The sequence below is a fragment of the Somniosus microcephalus genome, chromosome 23, assembly GCF_052327205.1.
Source record: "Somniosus microcephalus isolate GS21.2 chromosome 23, FLI_Smic_1.0, whole genome shotgun sequence".
Taxonomy (NCBI): Eukaryota; Metazoa; Chordata; class Chondrichthyes; order Squaliformes; family Somniosidae; genus Somniosus; species Somniosus microcephalus.
The window spans coordinates 40,438,758-40,465,812 of NC_141009.1; the positions used below are offsets into that span (position 1 = coordinate 40,438,758).

At 45.1% G+C, this 27,055-nt stretch overlaps 1 protein-coding gene across 6 annotated transcripts in view; it reads right to left on the minus strand.

Annotated features, from left to right (window-relative positions):
- astn2 (astrotactin 2) overlaps nt 1-27,055 on the minus strand; it is a 1,941,856-nt gene that overhangs the window by 209,532 nt on the left and 1,705,269 nt on the right. For 5 of the 6 annotated variants that reach the window (XM_085965839.1, XM_085965837.1, XM_085965836.1 and 2 more), the window contains one exon: nt 10,187-10,328. The exons of the other annotated variant lie outside the window; for it this stretch is intronic. In XM_085965839.1, the coding sequence (XP_085821965.1) occupies nt 10,187-10,328 (142 nt within the window). The remainder of the gene's footprint in view (nt 1-10,186; nt 10,329-27,055) is intronic. 6 annotated transcript variants of the gene reach the window in all.

A 27,055-nucleotide genomic window follows, 5' to 3' on the forward strand; every position in this document is an offset into this window, starting at 1 on the left:
CGGGAAAATCGACCCCCATGCCTCTATTTATAAAGCCAAGGATCCTGCAAGTTTTTTTTTTTAAACAGCCTTATCTACTTGTCCAGCCACCTTCAAAGATTTCAGTACATAACCCCCAGTTCTCTCTATTCCTGCACCCCCTTTACAATTGTACCATTCAGTTTATATTGTCTCTCCTCACTCTTCCTTCCAACATGACATGTTCTTTGTAGCAGTGGAGAAAAGATATTGGACTAGAATTTACTGTAAAAGTAACAGTGAGGCTAATGGCGCTCACCGATATTTATGCACAAATCGCACAGCAACTTCAGGCGAGCACAGATGTGTGGTTAAACGCAAAAATCCAGAAGCTGCTGCCGGAGATGCGCCACTGCTACATCAGCTGCGCGAAAATGGCATCTTACCGCTTGGCTCCCCATTCAAATGTATTGAGTGCCTTGACGTTCCTGTACTTGCATGGTAGATACAAACTAAACTCACCACTGAAAGTTAAATCTTGTCCATTCTAGTCTAAGTACCCTTTTTAATGGCATGATAAATCTTAATTACTGCAGACAAACTCACTGGCACTGAAAATTAACTTTTACAAGTGGGGAGTTTCATTCCTTCAGCTTTTAATTGTTGTTGGAGATTTAAAAAAAATACTTTTTTTACTTTTTCTTTCTGTCTCTTTTATCTCCCTCTTGATCCATTTTTTCTTTCTCTCTCTTTATTTTGCTTTCTGTACCTGATTTGACATTGCATTCACTATTGTAACATTTTGTTTCCTGGTTCAGACTCTGCGCTCCTCATTAATGATTCTTCAATCTGATTGTTGCTTTTCCCTGTTCACACAGAGCCCAGATGTCCTGTAGAGGGCGCTGCACCATTTTCATCCCCCATTTGCAGCCACTTGCCATGCAAAAGCACATGGACATTAAACGGGCAAGAGCAAGTCTAACAAACAGCGGGGGCCGTTCATTCGCCGATTACAGTAAATTCTGGCCCATTAGGTTGAAAAAGTTGATGGCCCTATGAAGGCATAAGATCCTTTTAGGGTATGTAGTATTTGGTCTGTGTGTGAGTGTGTGTATGTGTGAGGGAGTGCGTCTGTGCATGTGTGTGTGTGTGTGTGTGTGTGTGTGTGTGTGTGTGTGTGTGTGTGAGAGAGAGTCAGTGTGAGTGTATGTCTGAGTGTGTGGCTGCGATGTCGCCTACCGAGGTGGGTCAGGTGCGGCTGGGGTTGGTGACGGGGGTGCGACCCCGCTGCTGGCTCCATCCCACTCTGTGAAAAGATCTTACGTTGACTGGGCTTGTTAAGCCCGCCCAGCATGTTTCATGGCCAATTGAAGGAAGCGGGTCTGATGACGTCATTTGATGACGCATCATCAGCCGGTTTCCTTAAAGGGACCATATGGGGAGGTCCTCTTCCCTTTCCATGGGCGGAAGAGGCCTCCCCAGAAGGACAATGCAGCCTGGTTGCACATTGCACTGAAGGACACAAGCAGGGATGTTGTTAGGAGGACCAGGCTGCAGTGGCACAAACGTTACTGCAAAGCCACACTCAACCTCATCCTGCTGTGCCACTTATCACATCCCCATCACTCTGCCTTCCCTACCCTACTCCTGCACATCCTTACTCACACCAACTTACCTTGCACCTCCACCCATCCCTCTCTATCTACATTATCACATCCCCATCTCACTAGCCACCCCTCACACCCACCCTCATCCTAATGCAACCATACCAACTAACAACACACAAGGGTAGGCACTTGTGTGTTTTAGCCAATGTTCATGTGAAGTTTCTGTTAATGTGCTGTCAAACACTGAAATCTTTATTTTCATACCTTTGCGTTCTTGGACAGATTTGTGTGCACCTTTGGAAGTAGCTTAGTGAGTTGCAGTGAATGGTGAGGCATAACAGTACCCGCCGCAATAGCGAGGAGTGTGAAAGGAATGGCTTGGGCATTGTAGGGATGCTTTATGGTGTTGGTGTGGGGTGGTGCCAACCTGGCGCATCATGTTGCAGCCAGAGTGTACAGCGTCAAGTGAAGTAAATCTGGCCATGGTGAGGCCATCCCTGACGTCCCAGGCAGCAATATGGTCGGGTGCTGATGCCCTATGTCCTGTGCAGCATCAGTTGATTGCAGAGAAGGTTGGTGTTGTTGTTGGTGCTGCTGGTGTGCCTGGTGTTGCTGGTGTTGGGGCTGATTGTGGTGGGATTTTGAGGACCAATGTGAGATAGTTTCAAGGGCACCGATGCTGATGGAATAGATGGCAGGTGAGGTTGAGATGACAGAAGCGATCTGTCAATGGTGAGAGAGGCTGTTCCAATGAGGTGGCACTGGATAGAGAGTTGCCTCCAAAACTTGCTTGCTGCATAAAGCTCAATATGTCTTCCAAATGCAGTAACCAACAGCTTCTGAACTTGGAAAGTGAACAGCTGTGAGATGGGAGCTTTTATACCACTTTTACAGCTGTCAAGTAATCAGATAATTCAATGCTGAATCCACTCATGACCTGTTGAGCTGATGTGATCCCTGAGCAACGTGTAACCCATGGGGGAAACACGTAATATTGAAAGCTAAGCATAAAATACTACTTAATTGGCTCTTAACAATCTCTCGAATGATCTAAATTGCCTCCTCCGCTGCTTGGTGTCGGGTCTGTTCAGCAATGACGGACCCAACATCTGGAAGACTAGTGTGGAGGCGGGTTGACGACAGGTTCCCTAACTGCTGTCAAAAATTTTTTTATCCCACCCGACCCGACCCGACTCCAAATGCGCCTGCTGACCCCCTGAAAAATTCCCCCCTGTGTGTCTGCATGTGTGTGTGAGAGTGTATCTTTGTGTATGCGTGTGTGTGAGTCAGTGTGTGTGTTTGTGTGTGTCTGAGTGTGTGTGAGAGTGCATCTATGTGTATGCATGTGTGTGAGTCAGTGTGTGTGTTTTTGTGTGTATGCGTGTGTGAGTGCATCTGTGAATGCGTGTGTGTCAGTGTGTGTGTGTGTCTGAGTGTGTGTATGTGTGTGTGAGAGTCAGTGTGTGTGTGTGTCTGAGTGTGTGTATGCGTGTGACTGAGTAAGTGTGTGTGTGTCTGAGTGTGTGTATATAAGTGTGTGTGAGTCAGTGTGTTTGTGTGTCTGAGTGTGTGTATGCGTGTGCGTGAGTCAGTGTGTGTGTATGAGTGTGTGTGAGTCAGTGTGTGTGTGTGTGAGTCAGTGTGTGTGTGTGTCTGAGTGTGTGTATATAAGTGTGTGTGAGTCAGTGTGTTTGTGTGTCTGAGTGTGTGTATGCGTGTGCGTGAGTCAGTGTGTGTGTGTATGAGTGTGTGTGTCAGTGTGTGTGTGTATGAGTGTGTGTGAGTCAGTGTGTGTGTGTAGAACCTTCAGTATGGAGTCAGAGGTTATTTGAGTTGTGTTGACATTAGTGGTGGGCCTGAGGGCATGGGGAATACTGCAGGTGGTCTCAAATCTAAATCAAAATTAATTAATGTCAGGAGTGAAATATTCCAAAGTAGAAATGAAGTAATAACTAAATATTTAGAAGTATCAGTATAATTTACTCTGTCATAAAAGGATAAGGGAAAATATTAGATGAATGCTAATGTCATTTTCACCGTCGACCACATTGATATTTTACAACACCAAAAATAAAACTGCAAGATGAAAATCTGACTGACCATATCCAGTACTCTGGTCAGGTCACAAAAAGCAGCTGCAAATAGTAGGGCAGGCTCTGACACTGCCAGCATGGATTTCCCTCTGCAGTGCTAAGTCATTAAAGTCACTTAAAATAGTAACCCTGCTGTTTTTTCTCAAATGCAGTTTTAAGTCATTGTTGTCCATAAAATAAATAGAATTTTTGTTGCAGTAAATTGATGGTGTGCTGGAGTGCGACATGAGAAGTATCTCAGTGCCATGTGATAACACTACAACCAGGACTCTGTTTGCTTGTTTATTCACTAAATCCTGTGGTCGATTTTGCCAAAGGTGAATTTGACAGTAGAAATGACAGAAAGCTGCCAATCAGAGCCTAGTCTCCTGCTCCAGACACTTTGGCTGCATCAAATCCATCCAAGTATTGCTAACTCCAGGGGAGAATGAATAATGCGGGGTGTGGGAGATGCATAAACAAGCATCAGATAACTCAATCCACTTTCCAAAAATTCAACTTTCTCTACCATGCCAATCTCAAACAGCAGAGCAGAATTAAGGCACTTGGGTTATGAAACATTTCCGTGCTGGAGTAATAACCATATGAATACATACCACGTCATACATGACATGACATATCATGCCAATCCAGGACATAGAAACATAGAAGATAGGAGCAGGAGTAGGCCATTTGGCCCCTCGAGCCTGCTCCGACATTCAATGCGATCATGGCTGATCATCCAAATTCAGTACCCTGTCCCTGCCTTCTCCCCATACCCCTTGATCCCTTTAGCCTTGAGAAATATATCCAACTCCTTCTTGAATATATTTAATGAATTGGCCTCTACTGACTTCTGTGGTAGAGAATTCCACAGGTTCACCACTCTCTAGGTGAAGAAATTCCTCCTCATCTCTGTCCTAAATGTCTTACCCCTTATCCTTAGACTGTGACCCCTGGTTCTGGACTCCCCGACCCTCGGGAACATCCTTCCTGCATCTAGTCTGTCCAGTCCTGTCAGAATTTTATAAGTTTCAATGAGATCCCCTCTCATTCTTCTAAACTCCAGCGAGTACAAGCCCAATCGACCCAATCTCTCCTCATACGTCATTTCTGCCATCCCAGGTATCAGCCTGGTGAATCTTCGCTGAACTCCCTCCATGGCAAGAACATCCTTCCTCAGATAAGGCGACCAAAACTGCACACAATACTCAAGATGTGGTCTCACCAGGGCCCTGTACAACTGCAGCAAGACATCCTTGTTCCTGTACTCAAACCCTCTCGCCACAAAGGCCAACATACCATTTGCTTTCTTAACCGCCTGCTGCACCTGCATGCTTACTTTCAGCGACTGGTGCACAAGGTCACCCAGGTCTCGTTGCACTTCCCCTTCTCCCAATCTGTTGCCATTCAGATAATAATCTGCCTTCCTGTTTTTGACACCAAAGTGGATAACCTCGCAGTTATCCACATTATATTGCATCTGCCATGCTTCTGCCCAATCACCCAACCTGTCCAAATCATCCTGGAGTTTCTCGGCATCCTCCTCACAGCACACACGCCCACCCAGGACATGATACAGCCCCTTATTTTGTTGTGAGTTACACACTCAGATTGATAAATATTTTGTCGTTGCTTCGTACTGTCTCACTCCTGGCATTAATGTTGATTAAGGTTTTAGATCACCTGCAGAACTTAACATGCCCTCAGGCCTACCACTAACCTCAACCTTAAGGTCTTATACCAATATCCTATGCAAATTTTTATGTCTTACATTATGAAGCAGCGCTCAAGAACACCCGCACAATTTCCCACACCAAAAGAACTTGAAACTTTATTTCAGATCAGTCGCAAAATTGTGTATTTTGTTTTGCAAACCCCACCCCCACCCCGTGATATTATTGTTTCAAATTAGTGTAAACTAGTGCTGTGCGACATTAATATCACATACATAAATGTGGCCATATGATTATCCCTTTGTTAAAACAGCAACGGAATTTAATAAAAACATGCAAATGTGTCTGTTACTAATATTACACAGTGCAATTTCAACCCAATATTTTTCATTGTCAGCAATCACACGTGCACATACACAAGCAGACACGCATACGCACACACAAACAATCACACAAACACAGAAGTTAACTTGGAAGCCCCAGTCGGATGGAGCATTTTAAATTTTACACTTTATCAAAACTGAAAAAATGTCCAACATCAATAATACCTGGGAGGTAATTAAAAGCAGTAATCAGATCCCAGGCATCAGATGCTAAATTGTTCAAGCTCACCGCTCACCACTTAGGGTGTAATCTGACCCCTCAATTTGATTAGTGCTCTGTAATTTCCTTCCAGGAAGCTAGTATTCTCTACATAATATATACAAGATATGCAATCCCCAGGAACTGGGAAGGCCATACATCACAATATCCCAAAGTGTACAAATCGCAAACTGTACAGATTGTGTTGAACAATATCACCTCTGTTTAAATTACAACTCAGTTGTGAATCTGTTACAACTTAAAGCTGTGCCCACCCGCTCTGACAAAAAAACGGGGAAAATGTACCTGGCAGTCACTTTGTACGTGGTTTTGTATTTTCACTCACCCCTGCATGAAGGGCCTCATTACTCAAAACCCAAACCTCCTTCCAAAACAGGAAAGCAGACTAACACAGGAGGAGAAATAGCTGAAGAATAGCAACTCTTCTAACTGCATTGTCTTGAACTTTCTAAGTGCAAAGACCCGACCTTTATAAGCATATTGCTTTGCATCTTATTAGATGCTTTACCTTGACCTTTATAAGTGCATTGTTTTGACCATCATAACTGACCTTTATAAGTACACTGCATTGACCTTTATGAGCGCAACGCCTTGACCCTTTGAGGAAGGTGCTTTGACCCTTGTGAGTGTATCACCGTGACCCTACTAAGCGCATTGCCTTGACCTTTATAAGTCGATTGCCTTACCCCAATAAGTGCATTGCCTTGACCCTAATAAGTGCATTGACGTGCCTTTTATAAGCGCATTACCTTGACCCTTATGTGAATCACCTTGACCCATAAATTAATCGCCTTGACCCTTATGTGAATCGCTTTCAACTTTAAAATCACATTGCCTTGACAAGTGTATGTACTGTCAGATCAGAAAATCTAATGTATTTTTTGGCAGGCATGTTATGATTAAAATTAACAGTGAATACATGAAACATTTAGAAAATGTATGCCAGCAAAATCAACTTTAAACATTTCTAAACAAAAGAACAGTGAAGCATGCTTTTTCATCAGAGTTATTTAAAAATTAAAGGGTTAGAACCAGCTTTAAAATAATGTTGATCAGGAAATCTAAGTGTGTATCAAGGGACTTCTATGGCCTGGCATTGCGATAATGTTCATAACCTGTTTGAGCTTCTCACTTGCAATTATGGTATCACCTTGACCCTCTCAATGTGTTACCAACTTGTTAACACACCACAGATGGTGTGGACCTTTGAGTCTTGCATTTTATTTTGTTCCAAAATTTGGGTCATATTACTGAGTAAAATGTGGTCTAAGCAAATAAAATGCTCTTTGGTACCAAAAGTAATATAGAATTCTTGGGCTGGATTTTATCAATGGGGACGCATTGGGGGCGGGACTACTGGTTGTCAGGTTTCAGTCCCGCCCCCAACAACGTCCAGCCAACCCACGCTACTTTTCCATAATTGACCTTGTTAAGCCTGCCCTGCAGGCTTGGCCGGCCAATTAAGGGAAAGCCGGTGACAGAGGACGTCAGTGTATGACGTTTCATCTGTCAAAAGTTTTTGACAGATGAATTGTCATCGTTTGACAGCTTTGAGAAGCTGTCAAACACTGACATTCTCTGTTCTTTGGTGAGTTCTTGTACTGAAGACTCACCAAACCGCTCTCCTTAGCAGAAAGCAGATGGCTGTTGCATTGGCAAATGTAGCAGCCATTCTGTCATCTCTGCCATTGAGATGAGGCACCTCCAGATCCCCAAGGGTTGAAGCCTGCAGGAAGAAGCAAAGGTAAGTAAACTTCTTCTAACACTTTACACTCACCTCCCATACTTACTTCTCCACACTTGCAACCATCACTCACCTCCACAGCAAACTTTTTGACCCCTCTCCCCCCCGCAGACCCACTGCTCGCCTCGCTGACCCTGGCGAGGTTCGCAGCTGTCGGGGAGCACGCACTTTGTGGTAAAATGGAGATAAGCCTCTTAACTGTCTGTTAACTACCTGTTAACTGGCAGTTAAGTAGCTGTAATCCCCTTCCTGCTTCGAGGAGACGGGTCCTTGCGCAAGTCGGGGACCCGCCTCCCAGGAAGATGGCACAGAGGCGGGTTAGGAGCGGGTTCGGTACCCGCTCAGTTTCTGCCATTTTCCCGGCAGTCCCGCCTCCATACCTGCCTCCCCAGGGCTGGCAAAATTACCCCCCTTGTACTCAGAAAGATTTAGGTTTAAATCAGAAAGACAATTTAAAAGGAAATAAAGCGCTATAGATCTCAGCACTTCCTCCTCAGCCATTTAAAGGAAAGATGGGCAGCTGCAAGTGAGTGGTACGTCAATGCTGCCCATCAAATATTGGGGAGTAGATGAAGTGTTCGCTGCACCAACAGGAAAAGCAGCTACGTGCGATCACACCAGAAGTGCAGCACCAACAATGACATTTCCAGGTCTCATCAGGTTTAATCCAAACTTGTGTTTTGGGAGGGAAAAATCAGGTTAACGGGGTTTAACCCTAAAATCAGAAGCCTCAGTTATCCTGTGCGTATCCTGAACTGCTCTGTGTCATTGACAAGCACTAAACTTTCACTTCAGAAATACAGGCCGTTAAATCAATCAGGCTCGAATATCACTTCCAAGATTCAAGCCAAATTACAGACGGACCCAGTGATGATGATGTAAAGGGTTCTCTCACCAAATGGCCTGCGAAGAATTGAGACATTCAGAAGCGTGTTCAACATAGTGACCGGTAATACATTTATATTATTATGTTCGATATTGCAAATTACTTATCATTGCTTCAATAAAAAAATAAAGCTTGCAATGTGACCAGTAAGTATTGGCTGTTGTATAAATTTGCCCTGCCACTCATACAGATGAAGTTGCACTTAAATTTTCACACCAGGCTTTAGCAACATACGAGTCTGCTCCAAAACCCCTTGATATAGCAATGCTGGCCCTTCAACATCACCATTTTGAATTCGATGTTTTCACAAAATTCAATCTACAGGAATATTAAAAACAGAAAACTTTAGAAATACAGAGCAGGTCGTTCAAGTGGAGAACCTCAGCTAGAAGATGGTCCTGCTGTATACTTCAAATACTTTCTGCGTTTATTTCCAATTTTCTGCTAATCAATTAGTTCAGATATTGATCGCAATCATTCCAAAAGGAATCACTTTCTACACTGCTCACCATACAGGAGTCAGAAGGCACACACTTTCCTTCAAACAGCTAGCATCAACCTTAAACCCCCTGGCTTAATACTCCAAAACCTTGATGGGCTTTGTGGTGTGTAAGTAAGATGAGGCAATGAGGAAACGAGAAAGAAGAACAGAAATGTCCCAGCGTGAACTACAGAAAAGGAATTGGAAAAATAAGGCCATTGTTAGTGAGTTGTTTTTATATCTGGACGCGGCAAAGAGTGGTTGAGAACTTACTCATTTGTAAACATAGGGAAAACTGGCATGCAAACATGAGACTCGTCAAACACAAACCTTCTCATGTCAAACACCACTAAGGAATCCAATCCACCAGCAGCAAAAGGAATAAACACAAAAATGTAACATTGAAATTTGTTCAGCTGTGACTTCCGCAACTGACAGGGGTGAAGAAAAATAAAAGCACCTTGTGGAGGTGTTAAACACAGCGTGCCAAGTTTTGAAAGACTCCCGTACTAAGGAAAACAAACTAACCACAAAACATCTTTCCTGGTAAAGAAAAATAGCCACGGCGGGGGAAAATGCTGGAGTTAGCGAGCTGTTTGCACAAGTTTGCAGCGGTAACTCACAATCCAGATTTCCTTGCAATTTAATACAAGAACCGTTAGCAGTTTCTGGAGGTATTTTCCACCCACACATTTTGTTTGAAACCACCACCAAAACATTCCTTGGAAAAATCCGGTTTGAAAATGTGTGCGTTAGGGTGCCAGCCCTCCAGGATTGCCCTGGAGTCTCCAGGAATTGACGATTAATCTCCAGGACACTCCTGCAAGCAACCCAGGAGAAAAATCACAGAAGCGTTAAAACAAATGTGCTTTTTCATTTTCTTTGAATGCTTTTTTTTAGAACTAATTACTGATATTGGAGATGGGGGAAAGAATACTGTTTGACTAACAGTCGAGATTAAGCCAATCGGTTAACAAAGAGTCTGCTCACTTTCCAATTGGTGTGGGAAGGCAGGGCACCTGGAGATGAACCAATGACGGGAGTGTGGGGGTGGGGCGGTTCGAGGCAGGAGGTCATGTGATGCAACCACCCAAAGTTGGCAACCCTAGTGTGTGCGTGTGTACGAGCACGTTCTTGTGTGTTATTAGTCTTTGCTCACTTGTAGAAGCTGTCTGGTTCCAGGCACTTGAAAATTAAGGAGTACGTGGTCGTTTCCGAGGCAACCCCATGGTTTTTCCCCACCACCACGCAGGAGGACCCCAGGCCTGAGAGAAGGTCATCTGCAAAGCTCAGAGATTCCCCTGGTAAAATAAAAACACACAACAGAGGGATGAAGAAAATGAATTAAAATAACCACAGACAAACAAAAGCTTCTTGACATGCATCATGCAAAGTAACTCTGGCATTTCCACGGGCTGTTCCTCTACAGGGGGGAAAATTGGGTCATCCTTTTTCTCATTTCTTTATTTTCCTTTTAACCGAATTCTTAAGAACTTTTACAGAAAAAATAAACAATGTTCAGAATTTCTAAAGATGTTTTCGGTCTCCTGCAGGCTATTATTTTGTTAAAGGTTAAATGTGTTCTGGTCTCTCAGCCATTTTCTCTTAAATTTTGTGCAAGTGGGATGAAATGCATTAGGTCTATTTTCCTCTGCTTTCGTGCTTTATAAATAGTGTGTGTGTGTGTGTGTGTTTTGTTTTTGTTTCGTTCTGTTTTTCTGTGTGCGGCCACATGTCATAGACTTTTTGTTATTGTAATCACTTCATGTTTTAAATTGAAAGCATGCTTTGTGCATTAAATAATTGGCTTGCAAGCATTAAGAGTCTTAAAGACAATTAGAAAAATGGAGGAGAAAAACTTTCAGCTTACAGTACAACTGTCAGAGGGTAGGAACACTGTTTCCTTAAGAGTAGGCTGAAGCCATTTATCTTATATAAACAAATGTTTCCAAGCGTGGGATAGAGGTAATGAGCTGCCAGTGTGGGATATATTTGCAGCTTGATGGTATTTACATTTCATCAATCAGTTCCCTGATTTTACCACCACTGGAAATCCACAGTATTCCCCCTGAGATCCACGCAAAGGATCCACAACAGAAACATTATTCATCAAGTCAAATGCACAAGATTCCTAGAGAGTAGTAAGCAATAAGGAATTACGTGAATAGTTTTGGAATTCATGCTCACTGGGCTACAAGGGGAGCCTGGGAATTAAATACTAATACATTCAACCCTTTGGATTCCTAAAACAGATGTTTACTGTTAAAGCTTTAATGTGTTAACTGCTAAAATGCCCATGACAGTATAGCACAAATCCCCTTTCATTTTCCTCCCCTATATTTTTCACCGCCTTTATTTGTTTCAGCCCCCCCCATCAGACACCATTTTGACTAAGACTGCTCTTGAACTGTCATATGAGAGGTACATGCGAGCACCAATGTTCGCTTTAAGCGACGCTCTAGGGGACCCGTGCAGCCGGTGTGTTACGTTGCAAAGATAATCCAGAGGCCGTAAGCAGAGTTCAGTTCATGTTGCTTTTTAATGGCTGATCCACACACAGACACCCAGGCAAAAGCAATCGAATACCTATACACAATACAATGATAACAGCACTATCAAACTCCATGTGCTCAGGCCAAGGCAATCGAGTACCTATCACCAATGTCAGACATAACACGGTGAACTGGCTTTTAAATTGAAATTTTGAAACAGCCGCGCATTCTGTTCAAGGGGCTGCGCGGCCCCCAAAAAATTACAGGGAACTTTGGGGAGTACCCTATGTTAACACTTCCTCCAGTCTAGGTTAAGTAGCTCATCTTAATAACTGTATCGCACTGGGAGCCTGGGGAACAGCAACTCTTCACAAATTCTAAATCCTATCTACAAAAATCCATGAATGTCTCTGGTTGTCCTGAATTCACCCAGTTTTCTTCCTTCTTGAAGCCAATCCCGGCACAAAATACACCATCACCTCGTGCAAAAAACAGTATTAATCCTGATTCAGGGCAATCAAGACAGGAAAAAAACAACTTCATCTCACTTATAAGAAGCACTTTGATAGAATGAAAGCTCTTACAATATGAGGTGGAACTTCTACATACATACCTGCAACTCCCGTCACAAGCTATACTTGTTCTCACATCTGTCTTTGTATCCAATTGAAGTCCTTTTATGAACCCCATTTATACAAGAACCACGTTTAACTTATTGGAAGGCAATTATATTGATACTTCTCCATTCCAGCACACCGCCACAATCGTGCCCATTTTGGGGTGCCATGGAATTTGCGCACCTCCGCCAAGAAAGGAGGCTCATAGATGATCATATAGAGGCACATAAGATTGTTAAGAGTGTAGAAAAAAACAGAATATTACTTTAAATTCGGTCGCCTGAGGAAGAGAGTGTTTGAAGACCAGGACCTCAAACCCGGCACCAAGCTCATGGTCTACAGAGCAGTAGTGATACCCACCCTCCTGTATGACTCAGAGACATGGACCATGTACAACAGGCACCTCAAAGCACTGGAGAGGTACCACCAATGCTGCCTCCGCAAGGTCCTGCAAATCCATTAGCAGGATAGGCGCACCAACGTCAGTGTTCTCGTTCAGGCCAACATCCCCAGTATTGAAGCTTTGCCACGCTCGATCAGCTCCGATGGACAGGTCACATCGTCCGCATGCCCGATATGAGACTCCCAAAACAAGCGCTCTACTCGGAGCTCCGACACAGCAAGAGAGCCCCAGGTGGGCAGAGGAAACGCTTCAAGGACACCCTCAAAGCCTCCTTGAAAAAGTGCAACTTCCCCACCGACACCTGGGAATCCCTGGCCCAAGATCGCACAAAGCATCCGGGAAGGCACTGAACACCTCGAGTCTGTTCACCGGATGCAAGTGGAAGCCAAGCGCAGGCAGCGCAAGGAGTGCATGTCAACCCAAGCGCCCCTTCAACCACCGTCTGCCCCACCTGTGACAGAGACTGTAGGTCCCGCATTGGACTCATCAGTCACCTGAGAACGCATTTTTAATGTGGAAGCAAGTCATCCTCGGTTCTGAGGGACTGCCTAAGAAGAAGAAGATTACTTTAAATTAAACTGCGGGATCAGGGCTGGAGACAGTTTCAAACTAGGGTGGGGCACTTTAGGGACAGATATCAGGAATTTTTTCTCAACACAAAGAGTAACCTGTGTAATAAACTACCAAATGAAGGCAAAAATCCTCAAATCATTTAATGAACAATTGGATGCTTTTATTGAGTGGCCATTAGAATATCTCTGGATGGATGAATCAAATGGGCCAAATTGCGCTCCTCATCCATAATTATCTTGTGAATGGGGTGGGGGGAGCACCTGCTGAAAGTTCACTCATGCAGACTTTCCACTGGACAGTAATCATATGTGGGCACTCTCGACACTTTTTCCCTTCATAACTTTGAGACACTGGAGCTGCCCACGGCTGGCCAGCTGGAGACCAGGTAAGTCAGCATAGGCCTGGGATTGGGCCGTTCGTGGTCAATATGGTCCACGGTTCTGCGCATTTACCCAATGAGCTATTGGATTTGACGCAAATGTAGTTGATATCTAAGTTAACAGCTGGCATGTGTTTCTAAGGCAAATGATTTCTAATCAATATGATCAATGTGTCATATTGGAGAGCATCTTGGGGAGGACATAATGTGAGACACCAAGAAAAAAAAAGAGAAAGAAAATAGACCATTCGTTTATATAGCGCCTTATCATGTCTCACAGAATTGTCCCAAAGCACTTTACAAAGAGTGAGTTCCTACATACCAATCTGGAAAACTAGCAAAAGCTGACCAGCAGCTTCAAAATGGCTGATATTAATACAACAGGAATGGCCCTACAATATGTGAAAACAAGCAGATGCATGTGCTTTGTAACTTAAGCAATAGGTACACACAACGTTCCTTCACTTGCATTGGAGGGAAAAAAACATAAGTACGTGAAAGGCTGAAGAAGGAAATCCACATGTTGAAGGTACAAAATTGGTGCTGCATTTCTTGAGGGATCCACAGTATACGCCCTGGGAAGAATTTTTACAATAAAAATGTTGGAGTAGAAATTCCTCAGTGATTCTGCTGATCTCCAGCTATAACGACAGTGAACAACCAGCGGAACTGCCCACCCCCCCCCTGAAAAATTACAGAGATCTCCATTTTTTATGGGAGTTTCCTATTTGCCTTTGAAGGAGAAGACCCTCTGTTCGCTGTTTACAAATGATGGCAAGGGGACAGAGCCAGAGGTGGAGACACCAGAAGTTCACGTTCCTTTGGCAGTCGGGACCTGACACATCAATGGAAGCCGGTGCACCGATTAAGTTGGGGTGCCCCAGCTGCCAGAAAAGTCGAATGTGGACCCCACCAGTGGGATCCAGGCCAGAGAAAGGCTACATTTTTTTTAATGATCGGCCTCTTTTACAAGGAACTGTTGAGACCATGGCCAGTGATCTTGGTTGGGGGGGCGACAAAACATTAAAACATGAGCAGGTGGGCAGATGTCAAAGTTTCTGGCCGGCATGGGCAGGAAGGCACTGGAGATGTTCCTTGAAGCTTGGCTTTGGAGGAGGTGCAGCACAGATTCACCAGAATGATACCGGGGCTAAAACGGTTAAATTATGAGGACAGGTTGCATAGACTAGGCTTCTATTCTCTTGATTATAGAAGATTAAAGGGTGATCTAATTGAGGTGTTTAAGATGATTAAAGGAATTGAGAGGATAGATAGAGAGAAATTCTTTTCTCTCATGGGGGAGTCCCGAACAAGGGGGCATAACCTTAATGGCTAGGAATTCATGGGTAATGTCAGGATTCACTTCCTCACACAAAGGGTTGTGAAAATCTGTTGAGGCTAGGTCAATTGAAAATTTCAAAACCGAGCTGGGTAGATTTTTGTTAGGTAAGGGTATTAAGGGATATAGAACCAAGGCGGGTAGATGGAGTTAAAATACAGATCAGCCATGATCAAATTGAATGGCGGAACAGGCTCGAGGGGCTGAATGGCCTATTCCTGTTCCTATGAAGTGGCACTTGTGCTCACCTGTCCCATGCTAATGAGCTGCCCTCCCGTAACACTGCAAACTACTGTGGGCTCAGTGCTGGAGGCCATTAGTGGATACGGTCCTGGCAGAACCCAGGATCTTCAGCTCCTGTGTTAATTTTAAGCATTTTATAGTTCACAATGAACAGATTTTTAATCTTAAATAAAAGAAAACAGTGTTATATAGATCTTCAACAGACCAGCCAGGTCATCATTTCCCCAAGGCCACCTCAACGTTCACGGTCCCACATCCTTCCCCCGCCCCCCTTTCCCAGTCCACCCTGGCAGTCTCTGTGCCCACTCCCCCTCAATTCATGCCTGCATTCTGGAACTCAAAACAGGTTTTAGAATGGAAATGGATAACTATTTGTATAAGGGAAAATTAAAAGCTGAATGGAGAAAGGGCAGGGAAATGGGAATGGGACTAAGTGGATAGCTGTTTTAGAGAGTGAGTATAGGCGTGATGCACCGATTAGTCTCCTTCTCTGCTGGAAAAATCTAATGACCCTCCTTTTATCAACCCAAAGCATTGCTCCCAGCTTCTGCCCCCGTTTCTCTCCTTCATTTCTCTGTCCACTCTTCCCTTCATTGCCCCCTTCCCACTCCTTCTCGTTTCTTTCCATTTGTGCTTTATTGCCCCTTCCCTCCCCTTCACTGCCATCCATTCATCACCATCCATTCTACTCCCCTACCCCAGTTCCTCCTGAGTTTGGCTGCTGTTGGACCAAACCAGTGCTTCGCTCTCCTCAACGCTACTCCTGAGGTCAGAGATTCCCGCTGCTGTATACCGTCGACGGAAATTCCATACCTCGCAAGACCATCACTGCCATTAAAGGTGGTGTTTTGGGAGGGAAGGGCTCCTTTAGCAAGCCAACTCGGGTGGGAGCAGTGGGAAAGATTGAGTGGCCGTACTTGGGGGAGAGGTCCTAGTTTGTGCTAATTTTTGTCAGCAAATGCTGACACACCGATTCGGCCTCCAAATTGCTGTCACTGCGAAATGCTGATGGCATAATTGTGAATTATATTATGCAGTTACTGTTATATGGGTAAATGTGGCAGCAGTTTTGCTCACAGCAAGATCCCACAAACAGCAATGAGATGAAGACTGATCTATTTTTGATGGTATTGAGGGAGGAATGTTGGCCTGCCCACCAGCAGAATGCACTGTTCATTTTCAAATAGTGTCACGGTATCTACAACATCCAGCTGAACAGGCAGGTGGGACTTCAGTTTAACGTCTCATCTAAAGGCCAGCAGCTCCAACAATAAATCGTTCCCTCAGTGCTGCACAGCAGTGTTCACCTAAATTATGATCTCAGGTCTTGGAGTGGAATTCAAATGCAAAATCTTCTGATTCAGAGGTAAAAGTACCACCAACTGAGCAAAACTGACACTTGAAGAGGAGGAAGGCCAGTTGCCCAATTTCAGTTGGGGTGTCTAGGGCATTTATGTCCAGAGGAGGTGGACAAATCAGAAGATATATCAACTCATTCTATTCTTGAGCACATTTCTAGTGACAAACTCACCTGCAGAGGTCTAAGTGCTGGTCGCCCCCATCCACTCAGTTGAGGAAATGTGACGTTTTGAAGAGGGACACAGTAAAGAAGAAAAAATCTTAAAAATTAGGATGGGAGAAGTGAATGATGTATTTAATCAGACACAAGGACAAGCAGACCCTGGATTCTTGTCAGCTTTGAGCCTACACACAAACCAGGTTATCAATAATCTAAATGAGAAACATTAACTTCATATTAATATTTAATGCACAAAGGTATGTCTATGGTTTTCAGCACCAAGAGCGAAACATGACAGGGAGACTACCAGTAAAAAGTCTCAGCTATTTAATATTTTAAGACAGATGGACATAGCAGCCAGCCTGCGCACATGAGCAGGAAGGAGATTGCAATGGCACAGCGCACAAGAACTGCAACAACCTGACTGAACTAAAAAGAAACTGGCTCCGAAAATCTGCGGCCCTTCCAGCGGACTCCCATTGTAAGCTCCACAGGAGCCTCCCCACCCTGAGGCCTGGAATCGAGACACAATCCAGGTACCAACCTTGTGGTGCGGTTGCCGGGATGGCCTTGTGGGGGGCAGAGCCCCTGCGCCACCACCCTCTAAACAAGGCCGGTGGTGTCGGCGGTGTTGTATCTATGCTTTAATACGTTCAATCAAGCATGTAGATACGTCGAATTAAATCAGAGTCAGGCAGACAGGCGTCTAACTGTGATCTTTACTTTATTGGTAAAATGGCTGACTGCAGCTTTCCCGGGTAATTCCCATAATGCAATGCCCATTACAGTACCGTATTAACTGGTGTTAAACTCGCACATTACATTACTGTATTGACTGGTGTCAAACTTGCAATCAATACACGACATCCCCCTTTTCCTTGGAAACAAGCTTGCAGTTTACAAACAGTTGCTTACAATAACACTGCATAACTTATTTGATTTATAAACTTTTTACAAACTTGTGTCTTACCACACAACTAAATAATTCCCAGGTTTAAACATTTAACATCACCCATGCAGTTCTCGCACAGTTTATATTGTGACATAATCAGACAGTCTTTGGGGTTTTCTTTTAACCCTTTGAGGTCTGGCTGTATTGGGTATGTCTGACATGTTGGTGTCAGTGGGTATTGCCTGTGTCACAGTGGTATGTGTGTCAGGGTCTACTATACTGTCCTCAGTCCCTTGTGTTTCCTCCTGCTCATGGAGTGTCTCCTTTGGTCCATTGGTTCTGTATTGCTTCACAAATGTAGTGTTTCTCGAGTAGCGTGCTCCATCCAGAGATTCTACTACTACCTGACTCCCTGTTTTACTCAAAACTTTGTGCGGTGTGGCATTAAAAGGAGTGGTGAACTTGCCCACTTTGTCCTGCCGTACCAGCACCGTGTCGTCAACTTCCACCTCTGAGTATTGTGTTCTCCGCTGTTCATCTGCATACAGTTTGGACTTGCCTTTTTGTTCTGCGTCCCGGTCACATCCTTCCATGTCTGCGCACGACTCTGTGATGTCTGGCAGCTTTCCTCTCATTCTCCGTTTAAAGAGCAGCTCTGCCGGGCTCTTTCCTGTCGTGGCATGGTCAATGCTCCTGTACACAGTCACATATTTTCTAAGTTCACGTTTCCAATCTAGTCCTTCTGACTGAGCAATTCTGATCCTCTTCATCAGCGATGCATTCTGGCGCTCGACTTCTCCGTTAGCCTGAGCCCATTTTGCTGTCGTTTTCAGGTGTTTCATCCCGTTGTTTTCACAGTATTCTTTGAATAATTCAGATCTGAATTGGGGACCATTATCAGATTTGCAGGTGATTGGCAAACCATGACGACTGAAGATTGACTCTAAACTATCAATAACCTTCTCTGTTGTTGTGGAGGTCATGAGGTCGTATTCATAGTAGCGACTATAATAATCAACTACCACAAGAATGGAGTGGTTGGATGGCAAGGGTCCCAGTAAGTCTATAGCTACATCCTGCCAGGGGCCCTCCGGTAATGGTGTTGGTCTCAACGGTTCAGGTGGGTCGGGTCTGGCTACTATCTGACAGCCGGGGCATGCTTTACAGTGTTTTTCAGCTGCCTTGTCCATGCCAGGCCACCAAACCTTGGTTCTGAGATGTTGCTTTGTTCCAACTATTCCCAAGTGTCCTTCATGTGCTAACACCAGGGCTCGTGCGTGTAACACTGTGGGTAGCACGATGCGTGTTCCCCGAAGAACTAGGTACCCCACTACGCACAGCTCGTTTGCAATTGCTGCATAAGCTTTACAGTTCTCAAAATGTCCGTTTGTGATTGCCTTCCGTACCTCAATCAGCTCTGGGTCGGTAGCAGAGGCTTCCTCCACCTCTCTAGTAGTGAGTGCTTTTGGTGTCGCACTCACAGCTACAAATCTCACGTATTCATCTGAGCCATGAGAATGTCTCTCCTGTTTTGCTGTCTCCCCCAGCAATCGTGACAGTGGGTCTGCAATGTTTTGCTTGCCTGGAATGTGCATCACTTTAAAATCATACGGCTGTAATCTAAGTACCCATCTCTCTATACGGGCACAGGGTTTAGAGTGTGGGCCGTATATCACTTGTAATGGCTTATGGTCAGTTACCAAGTTAAATTTTCGGCCATACACATATGAATGCAGCCTCTCACAAGCCCATACAAGAGCTAAGGCCTCTCTCTCTGTTTGAGAGTATTTCCTCTCACAGTCTGTTAAACTACGATATTGGCACCTTTTGTCCCTGTTAGTCCTGAACTAGTACTGCACCTAAACCTGACTGGCATCTGCTATCACCTTGGTTGGTGCGTCCTTATCAAAATATGCTGAAGTGCCGGCTCTGGCCAACTCTTCCTTGAGTGCACTGAATGACTGTCTCTGTTGTGATCCAAATTTAAATGGTGTGTCTTTTCTCGTCGGGCGTCGCAGTGGCTCTGATAGCGTTGCAAACTGCGTGATGAATCTGCTACCCAACGAGTCCCAAGAAACACCTCACCTCTGTAGCATTCTCTGGTTCCCGAGCTTCTGCCACCGCTCACACTCTCTCTGCTGTTGGTCCGATGCCCTTTTCAGACAACAGGTTTCCCATGAAAATCAATCGGTCCATGTTGAATTGGCACTTCTCTGAGTTTAGTGTCAGTCCACTTTCCATTAGTCTGGTCATGACAGCGTGCAGGCATCTGTCGTGCATTTCCTGGTCGTGTGCATGCACGATAATGTCATCTGAGATGTTTTCAACACCCTCTATTCCAGCTAAGGCAGTAGCTATCTCGTGCTGATATTGTTCACTAGCTGAAGATACACCGAATATCAGCCTCTTGTACCTGTATGCTCCGTTATGTACTACAGACGTTGTGATTTCTCGTGACTTAGGGGTCAGTTCTAGCTGGTGATAACCCCATTTCAGGTCTAGCTTACTAAACACTGTCGAGCCGTTCATACCTTGGAGTATCTCATCAACGGTGGGAATTGGATATCGTTCCCTCACTATTGCCTGGTTTGCTTGTCTCATGTCTAGGCATAACCTTACATCCTTATCCACTTTTGGTACAATAACCACAGGATTTACCCATGGGGTGGGACCAGTTACAGGTTCGATAATGTCCATGTCCCTCAATTGTTTTATTTTGGTCTCTGCTGCCCCCTTTAAGTTGAATGGTATACGCCTGAGTGGCTGCGCCACAGGCTTCATTTGTGGGTCGATATACAAACTGATCTGTTTTGTGTTCAGCCTTCCTACTCCCTGGAACACCTTTGGATACCGCTGTTCTGGTAGCTGTCTTACATCTACCACAGCTGAGACATCTGCGCCTATTTTTAAAACTCTCAGTTTCATGGCTGTCTCCCTTCCTAGCAACGGCTCTCCATGGCCTTTAACCACAATGAACTCCGCCTGCTCAGTTCTCTTACCTATTGTAATCCCACATGTGAATATACCTTTAACTGACAGTGGTCGGCTAGAAGCATAAGAGAATAACTTTCTCTCTGTCTTAGGGACATGTGACTGACACTTAATGTGTTCTGACTTTAATCCTTCCCATGTATTCTCATCTATCACATTATTAGTTGCACCCGAATCAATTAACATTCTCAGGTTTACTCCTCCCACACAAAAGGTAAGTCTCTCTGTCACATTATTTCCAGTAACAGCAAATGCACAGTTATTTTGTTCCTCTACATTGTTCACACTGTGTTTCTTTGTACCCTTTGTGTGGCATACTTTGGAGAATTGATCCTTTCCCTTGCACTTATGACATGTTTGTCCGCGTGCTGGGCATTTCGGATCTCTGCCCATGTGGTCTGTGTGTCCACATCTGTAATATTTCCTTTCGTTCCTATCGCCATTACCCTTTGGTTTCTCTGTCGAGCTTTTCGCATAATACCCTCTTTTCTGTGTAACACGATGAGCCGCCTTCTCTGTACATGACATGGCTGACATCTGCTCCTCGACATTTTCACATTGTGAGGCCAATTGCAACGTGCGGGCGAGCGTTAGCTCATGCCCTTCCTCTAGCAATTTCCTCCGCACATAGGCTGACGTGCACCTACTCAGGATAGCGTCTCTTATTTGATTATCCGCATCCCCCCAAAAGCACAGTCTTTAGCAGCCTGCCGCAAGCGAGTAGCAAATTGTTGCACAGTCTCACCTGCCTTCTGGGACAACTTATGAAAAGTCTGTCTAGCAAATGCTGCGTTGAGCTGGGGCACGAAGTAGTGATTCAAAGCACTAACTGCCGCCGTGTAGTCTGCTGGCTCTCCTATGTCCGGTAGAGTCGAAAAGATATCCTGGACATCTGGTCCTGCGAGGTGCAGAAGTAGAACTCTTCTCCTCTGCTTTGTGGCAGCAGTAGAGGTATCATCGATAATGAGTCCTTTGCCATCGGCATAAGGCTCAAAAGACGTTAACCACCTCGTCCATCTTGGACCCAACGTGGCTGGCTCGGCGAAGCAAGCAAAATTTTGAATGCCGGTCTTCTCCATCCTAGCTAACTAAAACTTGGGCAACTACCTATTTAAAATGATTCTTTTCGTTATCCTCGTCGCCAATGTTGTATCTATGCTTTAATACGTTCAATCAAGCATGTAGATATGTCGAATTAAATCAGAGTCAGGCAGACAGGTTTCTAACTGTGATCTTTACTTTATTGGTAAAATGGCTGACTGCAGCTTTCCCGGGTAATTCCCATAATGCAATGCCCATTACATTACCATATTAACTGGTGGTAAACTCGCACATTACATTACCGTATTGACTGGTGTCAAACTCGCAATCAATACACGACAGGCGGGGCAGAGACTTCTCTACGCTGGCAGTTTCTGCCTCGCCGGGCATCTAAAGGGTCGGCTGCAGGATTGGCAGAGGTACGCCTGGTGAGGCATGGCATACCTCACTGGCCACTGGTGGCTGTGGGGCCCATCTGGGGCTCTAGGCCGCGATCCACAAAGAAATAATAGGCACCCGGATTTTCCGCGGGGTTTCCCGTGCCCTGCCACTTTGGCGGAAAGTCGGTGGGAAACCCAAAGTAAAGGGCACAAGGACGTGGCTTCCAGAAATAGGCAGAGCGAGCTGAATGTTATGCTCTCAGGTGCATCCAACTGATTTCTTCCAATCTAGGAGTGGCTATTACACTTTTGTTAATTATTAAAGTCACTATTTGCTGACAGATGTTGACCACTCTAGCATAAGTGATGTGGGCTCCCTCCCCAGTTGCTCCCCAGAATAGTGGGGCATTAAAAAAAAGTGTGCGTACACAAAGTGGAAAGCAGCTAAGTTACAGAGCACGAGCGGGCACTGAATGTCACACAGAAACAACTCCAAAGGTTCACACCACACATCACAACGGTACAACTGTAGAAAAATCCTAGATATGGGAATCTCAGTGTAATTTCTTCAAATTAAGTAAAGCTCATTGCCGTCCCTACTCCACTCTTCTTTATTTCCAAACCCTGGCAATTCCACCAGGTCAGTGGCAGCAATGTTCAATAAAGCTAGTTAATGCATTCAAATCAGGGAACATCTTCCATCTCTCAAAACAGCTATTGCAACTACTCTAGAAGCTAACAGTATGTCTCAGAAAGGTCAGGGATAGCTTTTAAAAGCTTCATTTTATTAGCTTATACATTATACACAACTTCTTTGGGAGCAAACACTAAATAAATACATCTGTGACTCTCAGAAACCATCAGCTTATCTTAAGATGTCTCAAGTTTGTGTACAACCAACAGTGGGAGAAAGATTAGTTCTAACAGCCAACAGTTCTGCCCTCTAACTGATCCGATTGGTTCTTGCAGCCTCCAGTTATATTTACCGACTGATCTGATTGGTTTCCCCAATCCCGGAGAAAGTACAACAACAACGTGCATTCATATAGCACCTTCAAGGTAGTAAAACGTCCCAATGTGTTTTTATAGCTGATTTTTCTTGTGAAATGCTGACAAGCTGACACATTGATTGAAAAGCTGACCATCCACTTAAAAAATGAGGATGGTCAGCATTTATGCTTTATTTACATTGGGCCAGAACTTCGGGTCCCCACGGGTGAGTAGGCGCTGGGTAGTAAGAAAAGTACGAACCTACCTGATGGTCCCAGAGGTTCATAGACTCGTGGTCCTGGGCCTCTACGCGTACGCCTGCGTAAAGGCCCACATATCTCAGGGGCGCGTGCGGCTCGCAAGTGCCCCTGGGATCACGTGGGCCAAGCCAACGAATCAAAAAGGGGGATCCCCATTATGCTAATGGTCTTTTCCAGTTACGTACGGAATCCCCAGAAGCATGAATAGGAATCCCCTAAAAAACATAAATTACACACCAGTTAAATAAAAATAAAGCATTACATGCTTAAAATTAATTCAAATACAATCAAATTAAACATTTAAAACAAAAATAAAATTTTTTGAAAAATAAATTTTTTTTTTTAAAGGGGCTAAAAATAACCTATAACTAATTTTAAAGTTTTTTATGTTTAAATAATTTTTTTTTTTAATTAACATTTATTTAAACACTTACGCTGGTACAAGAAGGTCCTTTGTCTGCTTTTACCAGGCGTAAGAGTTTCACGGGCATTTGCTGGACAGCAGATGGGCAAATAGCGCAACTCTCCGCCAGCGAATGTCCATTTCCCGAGGATGCGGAGGATCTGTTGAGCTGAAACTTGACAGATTGCAAGTTCCGGGTTTTTGTGCATGCACAGTGATGTAAGAAAACTACTAGGCACTTGGTCAGAGTATTAAACAAGGCTTTAATCGACTGTTTCACAACATGGAAGTCTAGTTATCCTTCACTAGTTCCTGTTTACAGAATGTCCCTGAGTAAGCTGGGCCCGTGCCCGAGTATTTACACTCTCCCTGGACAGCGCCACCAGCAGGCCGCCCAGTATATTTCATTAGTCCTTTCTACATGAATGGCACGATTTATGTCACACAGCGCATGCGGTAACCCGGAACTTGCGGGGCACTTACGCAGTCATAGGCCCTGGAAAATCCCAGCCACAGTATATACCACTCTCCTCACATACATAAATTGATAACAATTAGCATCCCTTCAGTGTACCTACAGTGTCAGGTTGCAACTGCTCTTTAAGCATCCCAATTTATTTACACTGTTCTGTAATTTCCAAGGATTAACTTTGCCTTCATACCAAACTATCAAACACACACCATGAAGAAACAGTCTCTTTCCTGATGGGCACTGCTTCTAAACAAAACTTTTTTGGACAGACGAAGTATGTGTAAAATCTCGCTGGACTGCTTAACATGTTCTCCGAGACATATGGGTAACAGACAGTCGCAAACCCTTCGTGTACCTCTGCAAGCCTGCCAATTGCAGATGGGGCTTAATTAGGGACCTGCAAGTTTTAAGAAGAAAAAAAATGTTTACTGGTAAACCTCAAAAATCCTACAGCTGCTGAATGTGCTCAATGTATCTCCTGTTCAGTGCAAATGTCATGCAATAATGCTAAAAAGGACTCAAGATTCAGTCAGAGTAGACATTTTCTTGGTATTCCCTTTGTGGGGGGTTGTGGGGAGGTGGGGGGAGCTGGGGGTAATTACAAGAAAATCTAGAGGCAGATTCAGTGTGCAGTGCAAGAGACTTTGCCGAGCTCGCTCTCTCTCTCTCTCTCTCTCTCTGTTTCGCAGTGAGACAGCACACTCCTATTAACTAACAGCAGCTTAGCCTACAGCTCCTACCTTTCCCACAGAGACCCGAGTCAAGAGAGAAAAAAAAATTAAAAAGAAATATAACTGTTTAAACAAAAAGGGTCTTTATTGAATCCTGGCATCGTGCAACGCTTTCCCTCAGCTCTGATTACATCTACAGACAGGACAGAGCAAGGGGGGAAGAAAATCAAAGCAAACAAGGAGCAGGCAAAAGAGATGATACAAGGGGACGGATAATCCCAGAAGGTCTTGCAATATATTGTGTGGAGCTAATGAATGACAATGCTGTACATCATGTGTCCACTGCTGTGAAAGGAAATATTGTGCAAAAAGGTAGAAGCCTGCATTTGCACAAATCTGAACTTCAAACGACTGCTCCTGGGGCTACTCTTCAGATGCATTCTTTTGACTGTGGGTACAGCAGGGCTCATTTGGGACTCACTGACCGTGCGATTAACTGTTTCGTCTAACTGCACAACACCAGCACTGTTCGTCTTGTACCTTTTTTTCCCCCTCTTCTTCGAATCCTCAAATGACATTGGAAAATGAAAGTTGCTCGTTGACTTTTGAGGGGGGCTGCGGCTTGCCTGGGAGGGTTGTGCCCCGCTGTCTTGAGGCACCAGGGGAGTCAGGTTAGCAGGTAACTGCATGAACCACAGCCACCTGCAGCCGGGGGAATGAACCCTGGCTGGAGTGATTGGACCGTTCTTATTGCAACGTTTTTTTTTAATTTTCTGATTGTGGGTTACGCAGGAGGTCAGAAATTAACTTCAGTTGCCGCTAATCTTGCACGATTATAATGAACAGTGGTTAAATTGCACCGCCAATACACAAGGGGTGGTGGACTGTTCCTGGACTCAGTCGCTGCGTTAGGTTGCTGTCAATGCGAGGTTGTAGAATAATATGGTGGCTGTGTGGCAAAGCCACCAAGAGACTCTTGCAGTAATGTTCCCCCTCAGTCCTCGTGGAAACAGTTGGTGTACAGACCTGTATAGAGTTTCTCCTGCGTTTTTGTTTGTAACTTTTACTAGTGCATTAAACCACGTTTGGTTAACTGCTAGTTTCAGTCTCAGTACTTTCGTTAGGAGTTCAAGCACTCCTACATTGGTGACCCCGAATCCTCGCGGACGTTCTTCGAGGCGAAAATGGAACGCAGGGCCATGATGGAAGCCAACGCAGTGGCTTTGAAGCTCCCCCAATTTTGGGAACAACAGGCGGCATCCTGGTTCGTGCAAGCGGAGACGCAGTTTAAGCTCCGCAATGTCATGCAGGATCAGACCCGTTATCTTTACGTGGTCTCCGCACTCGACAGCTCGACGGCGTCGAGGATCATCAGCCTACTGGAGAACCCCCCGGCCACCAACAAGTATGTCGCCATTAAGGCATGGCTAATGCAGGTATTCGGCCTTACGAAGGCAGAGCGTGCACGCCGCCTACTCACGCTGCCCAGGTTAGGAGACTCCAAACCTTCGGAGTTGATGAGCCAGATGCTCACACTCCTGGGGTCTGAACCGCAATGTTTCCTGTTCCGCGAACTGTTCCTCAGTCAACTGCCCGAACAGGTGCAGGCGGCCCTCGCCAGATCGGACGCCGGGGATTGCATAGCGCTCGCCGAAGAGGCGGATAAAATATACGCGGTCCGATAACAATACTGCGCCATCGCGAGACGCCCCACCCCAAAGGGCCCTGCCTCGACGCCTCCAACAACCGGGTTCTGTTATTACCACGCTCGGTTTGGCGTGAAGGCCAGAAGCTGCCATCCGCCTTGCAGTTTCGTGCCCAAAACACCGAACAAGCAACTGCGCATCAAGAACACCGACTCCGGGGCGGGCCCCGCGGCCACGATGGCGATCGGCGATTCCGGGAAACTACTTTATTTAACCGACTCCATCTCGGGCCGTTGTTTTTTGAGCGACACAGGGGCGCAGTGCAGCATCCTTCCCGCGTCAGTCCTCGACCTTCGGGCTGGCAGGCATGGTTCTCCCCTCCAAGCTGCCAACGGGGGTGCGATTCGTACTTGCGGGACACGGCGGGTCCAGGTCTGCTTCAGTGGCCAATGCTTTATATGGGACTTTGTCACCGCCAAAATTTCACAAGCACTCCTAGGCGCCGACTTTTTATGCGCCAATGGCCTGTTGGTTGATGTAAAAAATCGTCGGCTCGTTCACGCTGCCACGTTCGACTGTATTCCATGTGTGTGCGGCACGGTCGCACCGCACTCGGTCTCCTGCGCTCGGCCACCCCCCGACGCTTTCTCCCGCCTCCTCGGGGACTTTCCAGAGTTGACTAAGCCCACCTTCTCGGCTTCGACCACCAAACATAGG